This window comes from Salvia splendens, chromosome 3, assembly GCF_004379255.2.
Source record: "Salvia splendens isolate huo1 chromosome 3, SspV2, whole genome shotgun sequence".
Taxonomy (NCBI): Eukaryota; Viridiplantae; Streptophyta; class Magnoliopsida; order Lamiales; family Lamiaceae; genus Salvia; species Salvia splendens.
The window spans coordinates 18,008,219-18,022,531 of NC_056034.1; the positions used below are offsets into that span (position 1 = coordinate 18,008,219).

The following is a 14,313-nucleotide window of genomic DNA, read 5'->3' on the forward strand; positions in this document are numbered from 1 at the left end:
AACACCCGCCGTTGGTCCTAATCTCTACACACGCCTATCTGCATTCTATATGCAATACAACATTTTTTAATATGAAAACTAACGCTAAAATTACAATTTTCGATTAAATTATGCTTCGTCTTACGTTTTTTAAAATTTGAATGAGAAAATTAAGATATTGTAATAAAAAAAGGGGAAGAGCTGCCAATCCATGGCGTGCTTTAGTTTAGAGAAATTTTTAAAAAGCAAAATAATGGTATATATAAAAAAGATTTAGGAGATTTGCTCATATAACTATGATTTTGTTGTTGTTATATGAATATTAGTTTTTTTCCTGATAAACCGGCCATATATAAATGTGTAACAATAACATAATTGTAGTACTAGTAGTATTACATAACACTGATACACTTAATTCCACCTAATAACGGCTCAAATAAAATTTTAAGATCATCGTTACACCACAATTTAAATTTAGACAAAATACCAAAATAAATGCAAATATTTGTATTTTTGTATAGTAACTTACATAACCATGTGATAATCACTCAATCAAAGACGCTAAAAACAGGAACGCAAACACACCATACATTCAATGGAATACTTCAAATACAGACTCAAAAATATATATGAAGACAGAAACACCACAAAAATGATTTTGAAGAATTTCATATTTATGAACCATAACTCACAACACAACTCATTCCACCCTAATTCGATTTCAAGCCAAGATTCTTCCGGGACGCCCCAACGAACAAATCCCCAGATTTTATCATGCCAGGAATGCGCCCACTCAAAGTTAAGCACATCATCTGTGCCACTCCCTCCTTTTTACCGAGTGAAACCAGCGCAAATGCTGAAGCTGGCTTGTACGTGGCAAGCTTGCTCTCGCTTTGCCCCTTCATGAGCAGCTTCACGTTCTTAGCAACAACTGCAGCATGCCCCTGAGCTAAGTATCCTTGCTTGAGTTCCTATATTTTACATGATTAGCATAAATCAGTATTAATTAAGCCACCCGTTCATCATTTCAAGGATTACTAAATCAATAACCAGTCTTTCTACAACTAAATGATTGAGTGCAAGTCCATTGCTACATTTAGATCCTTCACTATTTTTTCAGTCAAATAGAATCTGATATTTTAATGTGCTTGACCCTAGGCTTGAAAGAGATGCAAGAAAGAAGATGGACTTACAGGAACATCAGTGATATCTCCAATAGCGAAAATGTTATTGTGACCCTTAACCCTGAACTTGTTGTCGACCATTAGCCTTCCATGAGCATCTAAGCTATCTCTCACACAAGTCTCCATCAGCCACGACGAAGCAAGTGGCTTTCCGATGCAAAGGTAATGACAATCAGCATGGATTGTCTCTCCACCTGATGTATGATAAACACCATTTGATCCAGACTCCAAGTCGACAGATTGATCCAAGATGACTTCCACCTTCTTTGAAATGAGCCAATTCAGTGCCTTTTTTCCAGCCTTTTCTCCAACGAACTCCAGCAACCTCGGCCCTTTGTGCACCAAAGTTACCTTTTTGTCGGGGTAGGCAAAAATGATCTCAGATGCTAGTTCTACACCACTTGGTCCGCCTCCAACGACCAAAACTGATTTCGCTGCCTTTATCTTGTCATGTTCTGCAGAGAAATAAGATTAGTTCTGAGCATAGTATAACCCAGCAGCATTTATACTTGTTTTACTTATATAGCATTCTTTAAAGTGAAAAGTTTTCAGTGAATTCAGATTCCAACAAGGGAATCACACCTCAAATACTTTACAAGACAAACACATCTGACATTTATCATAAGACAATAAACACGGTCCAAGCATGCAATATTAAAGGTAGATCACTCAACATAGAGCTATTTGGAGATACTGGAATCCTTTAATATCTTGACAGTCAGAGCTCTATAATATCTTTCGAATGCAAATTATTAAAGACAATATTAACATAGGAAAAGATGGCATGTCACGGACAGATGAGAGTATTCAATGAAGACCTACCCAGACAACAGAGAGTAACAAAATAAAGAAATCACATCTAAAGCGTAAAGGTAGTGCAGAATGTATCGGTCATATCGTAGTACAAATATGAAGGTCCTAACTCTATTGTCAAGTTAAACTACTTTTTTTACCTCCTTGGTACTTATGGAGCTTCTCGGATCTTGTAAATTCAGGACCACCTGCATGACCAGTGGCAATGACAAGATAATCGAACCCAACGCGACGGCCGTCTGCAGTTGTAACTTCACTTTCTGTGATGTTAGTTGCAGCAGATGTAATAATATGAGCCTGGGAAAGGTACTCTGAATGATTAATCAATGTTCTTTCTGCAAATGATGGCTCAACAATGGCTCTCATTGCTGCCCAAGCAATCTCAAAATATTCCTTCCTGAAATAAGTTTTAGCAATCACATAAACCAAAAACAAAAGTATTGTTGATTCAGAAATCAAACTTTCAGAAGATTAAAGCAAAACATTCTAAGAAACTACAGATGGTGCCATCTATAATCCGACACCAACTATCCAGTTTGTTGATAGATCTGAATCTTAAGAGGAACTTTTGATGCGAGCCATCCTAAATTTATATATATATGTTCCTTCCAGTAAGATATGTTAGGCTTAGGCACTCCTCGAACTAAACACAGGTACAATAAATGACCATCTAACATGTCCATTTTCTGTTTGGGGTAAATATCAAGTCTCAACCATGCTTAAGAATGAAGCCCTCACTTAGTTTCAGAGATTAGACATCCTCGTCTTTCAGACTTTCACCAACCCAATGATAAGCATATAAGCTAGGGAGCCCTAACGCCACTTTGGTCACACCTTCTGATAGCCCCTTTCACATGGAACCGATGTAGGATTCGAATCACCCAAAGTTTTAAACAAATTAGTACTAACAAACAATGTTTTCGACTTTTTGCTGAGATACTATCTAGTCTTGCTGCAAATCATTCACAAGTGAGAAGACAGCTGAAACTACATTTCCTTATTCAGCTAAAATATCACTCAAAAATTTGTGAAACAGAGATATTTTTATTTCATGAATATGTAACTATATTGATTCCTCTCCGTCATATTCAAACCGATTGCAGACATAGGGCTAGAATCAGAAAGTAACATGATATATCTACAAATAGTACAAAATAAAACATATTTTCCATAATCATAACCTTTTAAAACCTCAAGGTCAACAATCAAAATGATAAAACACACAAAGCTAAATCAAAATTAAATCAAGCAAAATAAAATCTAAACTATGAAACAACATGAAGTCGAGGTAGAACTTACGGATCAATAAGATGAACATCGCACTGATCCTGAAGGCCCTTCGCCATGACACAGCCGGCCACTCCGCCGCCGACAACCACCACTCTCGTTCTCTCCATTTCAAACAAATTTAAAGAACCTTGTTTTTCGCTCCACAAATCGTCACAAACGGCAAAATCGAATTCACGAACCAAATACCGTAGCTTCCAAGCAAACAAATCGTGTGGAAATCAAATTATCTCACAGCCGCGCAAGAAGAGAAGCAGCCAATGACCCTCTTAAATAGAAACACGGAGTCTACCTGTAAAGTGGACGAAAAAAGCAGTATGCGTTTGCAAAAATTCAAATGCAATTAAAAATTAAAGTTGAATTAACTGAGGAAGAAGGCAGGAATCGAGGAGAGATAATGGGCAATTATCATCCCGGCCACCATCAACGACGTCATCTAGTCGTTAGATTAATTGGAAATCAATTTGTTTTCAATAATATTTTATAGATGATTCTTCTGACTACATTTTTTCCAATGAATTGCGGAGCTACATTGTGATATGACAGAGTTACATCAACCACAAAAACAAAGTGATGTGTATTACAGTATTACTGTGGTCTGTGGCAGAAAGCAATTCAAATTTTTGACAAAAAATAGAAAAAAATATTATGAAATTGTAGAATATGATAAAAAGGTGAGACACATTTTTTGAGGTTTGAGAGGAATATTGACGTGTGAGATAAAAAAAAATTGCTAAGTTGGTAATAGCCATGAACAAAAAAATGCAGTTTGATACCAAAAGTGTGTTCAAGTTCCAATTGGACATGCAATTATGTCTTTAAAAATTGATGTTGATCTAAATAATTCATTGTTATTTTCAAGTTAAAACTAGTATGTTCAATGGTTTGTGACCTTTTTTTTGCCTTTTTGCATCATGTAAGTAATTTTTGTTCTGGTGGGGACCGGTTAGTATGAAATGTACTAATATTTTCTGTGTTGGATCAGGTATATTGTGCGCAATAATTATTGTTTTGATTTAATATGAATGATGTAGATATGTAGACCTGTTGTAAAAGTTTGTGTGAATGGACCTACTTAATTATGGTTGGTACGTTCTACTTTAATTTGTTCTAAACATCACATCTTTGATCCAAACAGCTGCATTCTTTATTAGAAGAAGAGAAGGGTCTAGTTTCATACTTCTCCATATAATGAACTTAATTTATTTATGTTTGGGTACGTAGGCATGCTGAATTATCTAATTTCAACTCTTAGATTAGTCTTCAACACCGAATTTTCTATTCATGATTATGTCTAGCTGCCAAATGGTGGACTTTTAAGGTTGTTCTTTTTTATAAAATTAAAGAACACATTAATATTAGTTCCATAGTAATCTAGCTATTGGTTGGAAGAAATACATTTTACAAACTAAATCGTGTTTTATTGCCTGTTGGATTTTTAATTTTTAAGGTTCTCGTAATTTATTTTATGTAAACACCATTTTTTAAATCGATTTACTAACAACTAAATCATGATATGGATAATCTTGCCAGCCTCTTCTTTTCAACAAAAATTGGAAATATTAGTAAATGGAACAAAGTGTCGATATATATATATATATATGGGCCGTTAGATCACATTCATCAACGGTCCAAATGATCTGCATTATTACACTATAATGATGCATTATTAAACTATAATGGTGCATTATTAGTCGGTGTGCATTATTCAATGAAAAATCTGCATTATTAAAAGACATGTGGCACTAATCCAACCGTCGGATGACAAAATCGTGGGACTGAGATCAAGAAGGAAAAAGGAGAAAATATGCTAAAAGGAAATGAATACATTCATATATATATATATATATATATATATAGGGAGATGATCAAAATAAGTATGTGTTTAAATCCAGAAATGCAGACCAAATCTCAGCCCTAGGATTAGATGATCTAATGGTCAATAATTAACCAAAAACACGGAAGGTCATAATTAAGCAATTTTAGGTCATATTATAATATTTGGATTTAATGTCATACTAAGATCGTTTTAGGTCATGCTTTGTTAGCATGACCTATAAATTACCTAATTATGACCTAAAAGTGCCCTAATTATGATATTGTTCTGCGTTTCTGTATTTAAATCCAGTTTTGCATAGATCAAAACCCTATATATATATATATATATATATATATATATATATATGGAGATGATCAAAATAAAAATGCATTTATATTCAGAAATGCAGCTCAAATCTTAGCCCTAGGATTAGATGATCTAATGGTCAATAATTAACCAAAAATACGGAAGGTCATAATTAAGCAATTTTAGGTCATATTATAATATTTGAGTTTAATGCCATGCTAAGATAATTTTGTTTGGCCCTAGGATTAGATGATCTAATGGTTAATAAGTAACCAAAAACACGGAAGGCCATAATTAAGCAATTTTAGGTCATATTATAATATTTGGGTTTAATGCCATGCAAAGATCATTTTAGGCCATGCTTTGTTAGCATGACCTAAAAATTAACTAACTATGACCTAAAAGTGCCATATGTATGATATTGTTATGCGTTTCTGTATTTAAATCTAGTTTTGTATAGATCAAAATCATATATATATATAGGGTTTTGATCCATGCAAAACCATTCTTAATACAAAAATGCAGAACCAAGCATACAAAAGTCATTTTTAGGTCATTATAAGCTTATTTTTACGTCATTATAGTAAGGATGACATGAAATGATCTTAACATGACCTCAAATCCAAAGTTTATAATATGACCTAAAACTGCTTTACAATGACCCTCCGTGTTTTTATTTAATTATTGACCATTGGATTGTCAAATCTCATGGTCAGGATTTGGTCTGGATTTTGTATTGAGATCAAGTTTTGTATTGATCATTTTCCTATATATATATATATATATATATATATATATATATATATAGGGTTTTCATCTACCAAAATAAGTCCCTAAGGATAGAAATATAGACCATTTATGCACCGTCAGATTTGGAGATTAATGGCCACGATCTGGATTGACTCATCGTTTTTTTTGGGTCATAATAAGATGGATTTGTGTCATGTGAGGGGTAAATTGAGAATCGAAAAAATAAAGAACTATCATTCCGATTTATAAGAGCGGATTAAATGGGAGTAATTACTACACACGCTAAGTTGGTGTTTGGGTTCCCCATTCAATTTCACTCTATTTCACCAAATATTCATCCCCTTTCCATCAAATCCACAAAATTGGTGCTTGAACATAAACCCTAATCTACATAATCAACGAAGAAGAAATCCTACTTGAAGATTCTAAAATCGACGACGACGGTAAACCAAACGCCTTTTTCAACAATGGTCGACACGCGAGCTTCTGGAACGGCGACGCATAACAGAAAAGGTTAGTAAGATTTTGTACACCGATTGACTGAAATCTGACCAAATCTAACCAAATTTTCACTAGAATTGATTGGATGTAACGTAGTATATCAATGAACGACAGTGAAGAAGAAGGTACCGCCAAAACCAAAAGCACAGAAAGGTATGTCGACTACATTTTATAGGTTTTGAATGAATGTAGTTTTGATTCTTTTTGGGAACTCTGGTATTTAATTGTGTTTTTTTGTATAAGCAAAAGGTCAAAGTTCCACACAAAACTCGACTAAACTATGGTGGCAAGAAATAATCGTTGCGCATTATTGAATAAAGAGGCGGCATCCAAACATTATGCAAAGGAGAGCAAGAAAACACCGATCAACGTAGAAAAGATGATAGCAAACTACAGATCTTAATCAATGGTTATGTCATACCTAAAACTACTGAAACTTTTTGTTTATTTCTTTATAGATTACCACTATTTTAATTAAACGATGTTTAGACCTTGTAATTCTCATTTTTTAGACCATGTTTTATATATGTCAACTGGATGTTATTGTTACTATATATTATTTCATCTGTATTTATTTTTGGAGTGTATATGTACTAGTAATCCAGCTTATGCTGCAATTTACCAATTAGAGCTCTTCGCCTGTACAATTATTCTGTAGGTATCGACAAATTTAAAGATTAACCACACGATAATATGACCGAAAAATACAACAACAATGACCCAAACAACACCTAATCTTTTCTCCATCTAACGATATTATTATGACTGAAAATTGCACTTAAAATGACCTAAAGTTGGCCTTTTGAATAAAAAATTAGTCATTTGAGTACAACTGCACTTACAATGACCTTGTAATGCTTTCCTCTTGTTTCTTGTAGACGATATACCATGTGATGCCGATTACTCGATACATTGGGTCATAATAAATGAATATTTGGGTCATAGCATTGTATGGTTAATTTGTGTCATAATAAACCAACATTTGAGTCACGACATAAAACTACTGAGTACCAGACTGCCTCATACAATTCTGATTGAAATGTTCGTATCAAACAAACTGAAGTAAAATACACAATTATTCTCATGTTTTTGACATATTAAAAAAACAAATATTAATACGACCTAAGAATACACAAACACTAACCCAAACATCATCTATTTTTTTGTGACATACTAAACGAATATTTGGGTCATGGAAACTTATTGGTAAATTGGGTCATAATAATCCAATATTCGAGTCATGACATAAAACTACTGAATACCAGAGTGCCTCATACAAATCTGAACGAACTGAGTAATTTCAAACAACCTGACATTGCAAATAAAATGGAGTAAAAAAAACACTTAAACTGACGTTACTTCAAAAAAGAGAATACATGGTATCAAAATTCAGAATTTCTTCTAGACCGATGCTTTTCTTTCTCTTTGAATTTGTCGCAATTCCTTGAATCATGGTGACCCCACTCCTGACATATCTTGCATTGACGCAAAGGCTTGCTCTTAAGCTTCAAAGCCTTCTCCACTCTTGAGAGGACTCTACTAGGTCATTCAATAATACAAACATGTCATTCATTATATAAACTAGGTCATTCTTCTGCTGCAACGTGAACTCGTGACATATCTCAACATTTTTGCAGATGAAGGAGACGAATGAGACGACGAAGTATTAAAGGATATCAAACACACGAAAATTCTGGCGTATAAGTAAATCACAAAGAACAAATCTTCAATATTTTTTCTTGAATAAGTATAATGGAAGATTGAAGGGATTACCGATGAAGGAGATGGAGGATATGGAGGAAATGGAGGAGTGGTGAAGAAGACGAAGTTGATGATATTGAATCAGTTATCTAATTAATCACGCACAAAGAATCTTAATTGACAGAAGAATAATGCAAGATTGTAGGGATTGCCATAACAAGACAGTTGACAAAATATCATTTCTATCCTTATACGATTTTTTATGTTTAAAATAATACTACTTAAGAAATTAATGGATCCATTAGATCTTTTAATCTTAAGATCAGATCAGCTAATCCTATGGTCCAAAATCGGCCTGTATTTCTTGATTTAAAGGCATTTTTATTTTGATCATTTCCCTATATATATATATATATATATATATATATATAAGAGGTTGTCGGATTGTGGTCAAATTGCTAATTAATTAGCAATTCTAAATCAAGATCAATTCTTAATTATTAAATTAGAAGATTTATGATTGAAATAATTTAAAGTGAATTATATTTTAAATTTAAATAACTAGTAAATAAATTTAAAGGTCATATATATAGTATTAGTTCTCTCTTTAAAATCATCTCAAAATTTTAAATTTATGTAACTCTTTCAATTTATATTATTTTTTTGCAAAAAATATAGTATTGAATTAAAGGTAATTTTATAAGGATTCTTATGAGATATCAATTGCACATGTTCCGACGATGTTCGGATTATGAAAGTTGATAATTTTTATTTCAGTTTTCGTATAACAAGAAATGAATAAAAAAATTTCAATATAATGCACGAAAAATATCAATAAAACTGTGTTAATATTTTTGTGTATTTGTGTTGAAATACTCACTACGAATTATCATATGATAACAGTATGACGATCTTACCCTTTTGTTGATATTTTGCCTACTATTTATTGAAATTCGTTAGCTTTAATCTCATTCACTCATCTCAAAATTTAAGGGTTTAGATTTAGTCTTAGTTTTGGATTATGATACTATAAGGAGAACCAACTTTGACATATTTAATTGCACGAACTCTGATATGTAAATTTAAAGCAAAGTATTAACTACGGGCTTTGAGTCAATTTCGAATGGAAAAGTTTGCTAATCAATTTCACTATCTAAGAGTACATCTGAAATGTAATAGCGTCAAATAATATACAATCATCAGTAAAACACATGAATTCAAAATTTATAGATTTACTTATAAAAGTAATTACTGTGATTTTCCTCGTAGCGACTGCACGAATTTTGGGTGATAAATTAGTGGTGTCAATGTTGACACTCTATTTACCTGAAGTTGAATAAAACTTGGATAAGATTTATGTTAATAGTATGCTAGTATTTCATTAATTTTATCCTTTTGATGTGAAGCTTGCAAGTGACACAAAAGGGTAGGGGTAATAGTAAACGCAAATCTGTGTTGGTAAAGCTATTTTGATATTCAACATAAAGATGGTATGAGCAGAGGATTAGATCCTTCGCTTCTGGAACCATCTCGAAGTGCATGATGGAATTTAAAATTCAAGAATTGAGAATGGTCTAATAAGAATAAACATAAGACTAATAAGAATATTATAAAATCGTGGGTGGGTCCCACTCCTCGTGAGTCAGCTGGGAACGCAAATTTCTATGACTTGCATTTAACGGCAACACAATTCTTTGCAAATACTCAAACTTCATCAATTATGATGTCATTTGCTGCCGTTTCCGCCATTTTTTGAGCTTTCATCTTTTCCCACTTCCATAACCATATAACTATTTCTAACATAAATATATTTGTCAAAACTCAATTATTTTAAAAAGGAATTCGATTAGATTTTGCACGAGTTTTAAGTTTTTAGTGTACTTATCATGTTTGATACTAGTGTCCATACAGCTATAGAACATCTACTAGTATTTCTCAATCCAAACTAAAAATAGTCGGATATCAAATAGCATCTACTATTTTTCAATCCAAACAAAAAAATAGTCGGATATCAAATGAATATATTGGTCTCTAAAATCACAAATTTTAGCCAAAATTAATATTTTCCATGGGCATTTAATTTGGTCTAAAAAATTATAACTCATTTTTCACGAATTAGTATTTTCCTCAATTCATGGAAAATTCACTACAAGCCTAAATTTATGATTTTTGGTCGCAAAAATCATAAACTTGCAAGTGGGTTCGCTAAAATCCAACGGGCAATAAAATTCACTACAAGCCCCAATTCATGGAAAATTTGGTCGTTAAAATCATAAACTTATTCCTTGTAGAAAATTTCCCATGAACTGGGTTAGCAGAAATTTCACTACAAGCCTAAATTTATGATTTTTGCAACCAAACTTAAGTTAGAGCATCCACAATGGCGCCTAGCGCACCGCCTAGCCGAGCGCCGGCGCTAGGTGGTCGCTAGGCGAACCATTGGAGGAGCCGAATACCGCCGAGCGGTTTTCCGGAAATCAATTTCGCCTAGCGCTAGGCGGTCAAAATCCGCTGGGCTATGTATTGGGCGATCCGCTCGGCTCCATTGCAGCGCCCGGATCGCCCAGCGCATAGCCCAACGGATTTTTTATTTTTTATTTTTAATTTTCGAAACACTATATATACGCGTTTTGCACTTCATTTTTAATTTTCGAAACACTATATATACGCGATTTGTACTTTTTTAAAATTTTTGTACTTTTTAAAATTTATTGTACTTTTTTAAAAATTAAAATAGTATTATTAATGTTTTCCGTATATGTCTCGTAAATTAAATTCCGTATATTGTGTTATTAGTGATGTGGCTATTGATGTGGCTGGGCTATTTATGATATGGCTAGGCTATGGCTGTGTTATTTCTGATGTGGCAGGAGGAGTTTGTGGCTAGGCTATGGCTGGGCTATTGCTGGGCTATAACCTTGTGGATGCTCTTAGAGAAATGTTATGCTAGGCGACTAATTTGAGCGGTAGATGAGCGCCATTCCACGTCAGACAAATGTTTACTTCTTTTGCGTGTATTATCAATATTAAATTATCTCACCTCTTTGCTTCGTCAACACCGCTCCACTTCCTTCTGTTTTTATCCAATTGAGAAATAAACTCATCAAATAATCTCTCTCCACCATTCTTTTATAAAATTGAACTCTGCGTAATTTTATCCTTCCATTGTTTTGACTACATTTTCAAGAAATTTTGCATTCAAGTCAAGTAGAGAAGATAGGTATCTAACATAGCTCACCAATTTTCGAAGTTCAGGCTACTATTTCAATTGAAATTTTAACTCAAAAATGGCAAATAGACAAAAATTGCTCTTCATTCTTGCGGAATTCCAACATTTCTTATCAATTCTTAAACCAAAATTCATCATTCTTTCTAAAAGGTCATAAACTACTTAGAAATTTTCCTTCCCTAAACACAACATCATCACCAACCACTACTCTTATTTCTCCACAAGACTCAACGATGCTTCCACAATTCCAACTCTCCCAAATTTGGAATTCCACCGCCGACCACTAGACTTATCCCCAAATATCCGAATCTATGAACATAGAAACTATGATGTTAACGGTTTTTTAAGAGAAATGAAAGAGGTAGAAGTCTGTCGTCAAAACAAAAAAAGGATCAGATTGTGGGGAGATGGAAGAAGGGTAGTAAAGGGTTAAAGTAGAAAAGCTTAAAATTTGCACAATGATGAAGAAAATTAAAACGTTCTTGGAGAGTGAAAAATGGGTGGTCGAATAACTGCTTGAAAGAGATCTAAAATAAAGTTTTATTCCGTATTGAAATTAGTTGAGATGATTAAAATTTTCAATGAAATTATTAAATTGGGGTAGCAAATATCGTGAAGCCGGGGAAGGAATAGATACATTATTGAAGGAAAGGAATACAGGTGTTGGGAATTCATATTTCACAGTGACAAAACGATGTTGCAATTTCCAAGTTCTATATGTGAAAATAATATTAGAGAGAAGATGAAGAAAAGAACGAGATCTGGAGCTTCATTTTGTAAAAAGAAATGGAGATTGGAGAGTGGTGTTCACGTAGGGAGAGAGGTTGATCATTGATGAGAGAGAAATTCATAGATAAAAAAGGAATCTTCAAACGTGGAATGGAAGCGCTCATCTGTCGCTCAAATTCAATCACCCAGCATATCATTTCTCCTTTAAGTTATTAGAAATTATAAAAATTTGATCAAAATATGGAGTATTATTTTAGGGACTAATATTATCCCTATCAAAATCCAAGATATCAAATCAGGTTCAGATATTTATATTTCAAGAAAATCAAGTATCAGATACTCCATATCAAATTAGATAACCCAATTTTGAATCGTTGGAAGTTTTGTACTTCAATAGCACAATAAATAAAATATTGTAATGTCATATGCTTATGTTAACATGTTATTTATGTTTTTATATTAATAATTACTAGTTGATAATTTTGGGATCTATTGGGACCTGCAATGATAAGAGAAGCTTGCATTTGGCCATATTATGTTGCGCTTTTTCATAAGAGTAATACTATTAACAAAAATTGTACACACAAGATACCCTTTAATTTTAAACCGTTTTTTTATTTAAACCGATTTTCTTATTAACTACTATTCCATTTACTTAATTACCCTTTTCTTATATTTGTAAAGTTAATCAATATCAAATTATATAATTTATATATGGAAATATGAAATATTAAACATGGATGATCAATGCAAAACAAAACGGTGACATTTATTTATGGGGAATCTCATAAATTGAGGCAACACTAACAAATTGGATGATAACACTATTATTTGCCTAAAACATTAATAATTATTATAATAAGGTAGTGATAAAATGCAAACTCAGTACAAACTTTAAACTTTTCAACACACTTTTCAACATAGTATCAACACAACTTTAACACAATGTCAACACAATGTAAAATTTCAAGATTTTGATGTCAACACAATGTCAATACAAATTCAACACAGCATCAACCGTTGACATTGTGTTGACATTTTTTGTTGCTATTATTTTATCATCTGTTGATATTTTCTAACAGTCCAGATCATAGTTTGGAGTTTATACAATATTTAGAGTTTGCATTTGATCACATTCCCCGTATAATAATAAAATAGTTGGATGTAAATAGTAGGAGTATTATTATTTTATTGGATAATAACACTAAGAAATTAAGTGTATATACATATAGTAATTTTTATAATTTAGAATTTAAGATTATTTAATAATAAAATAATTAGATGTGAAATATTGATATATTTTGTTCAATGAAAATACTAAGAAATTAAAAATATATGAAGTAGTCATTTTTTATAATTAGATATTAGAAAATTATTAATAGTAATAAAGTAATTGGATGTGAATGACTATGGTTATTTCGTTTAATGATCATAATTCATAACACTAAAAAATTAAGTATATATTCATGTCGTCATTTTTATAACTTGGAATTTTAAAAATGATTTAATAATGGGATGTGAATGACTATGATTATTTCGCTTGACACGTTAATTATGTATATGTATAAAGTCATTTTTTAATTGGAATTTTTTAATTATTAATAATAAAGCAATTGGATGTGAATGACTATAATAAAATTGTGGGATAATAACGCTAAGAAATAAAATATATATATGCTTGTAGTGGTTTTTATAACTTCAAATTTTAAGAGTTATTTAATAATAAAATAATTGGATGTGAAATTCTATTATTATTTCATTGGATGGTAACACTAAGAAAATAAGTTTATAATCATGTAGTCATTTTTATAACTTGGAATTTTAAAAATTACTTTATAATAAAAATAATTGGATGTTGACGACTATGATAATTTTTTTATGGTAACACTAAGAAATTAAATATATATGTGCATGTAATCATTTTTATAATTTAGAACTTTAAAAATTATGGAATAATAAAATAATTGGATGTGAATAACTATGAATAAATTGTTGGATGATAACACTAGGAAATT

The 14,313-nt window shown here is 32.0% G+C and overlaps 1 protein-coding gene across 1 annotated transcript; it reads right to left on the reverse strand.

Annotated features, from left to right (window-relative positions):
• Positions 1–463: 463 nt before the first annotated feature.
• LOC121795318 (apoptosis-inducing factor homolog B-like) lies at positions 464–3,865 on the reverse strand. The gene is made up of 4 exons (XM_042193840.1): positions 3,276–3,865; positions 2,117–2,373; positions 1,173–1,618; positions 464–950 (listed from the first exon to the last, which is right to left on the reverse strand). Exons 1-4 carry the CDS (start codon positions 3,371–3,373, stop codon positions 690–692), a joined length of 1,062 nt encoding a protein of 353 aa, XP_042049774.1. The 5' UTR covers positions 3,374–3,865; the 3' UTR covers positions 464–689.
• Positions 3,866–14,313: the final 10,448 nt, after the last annotated feature.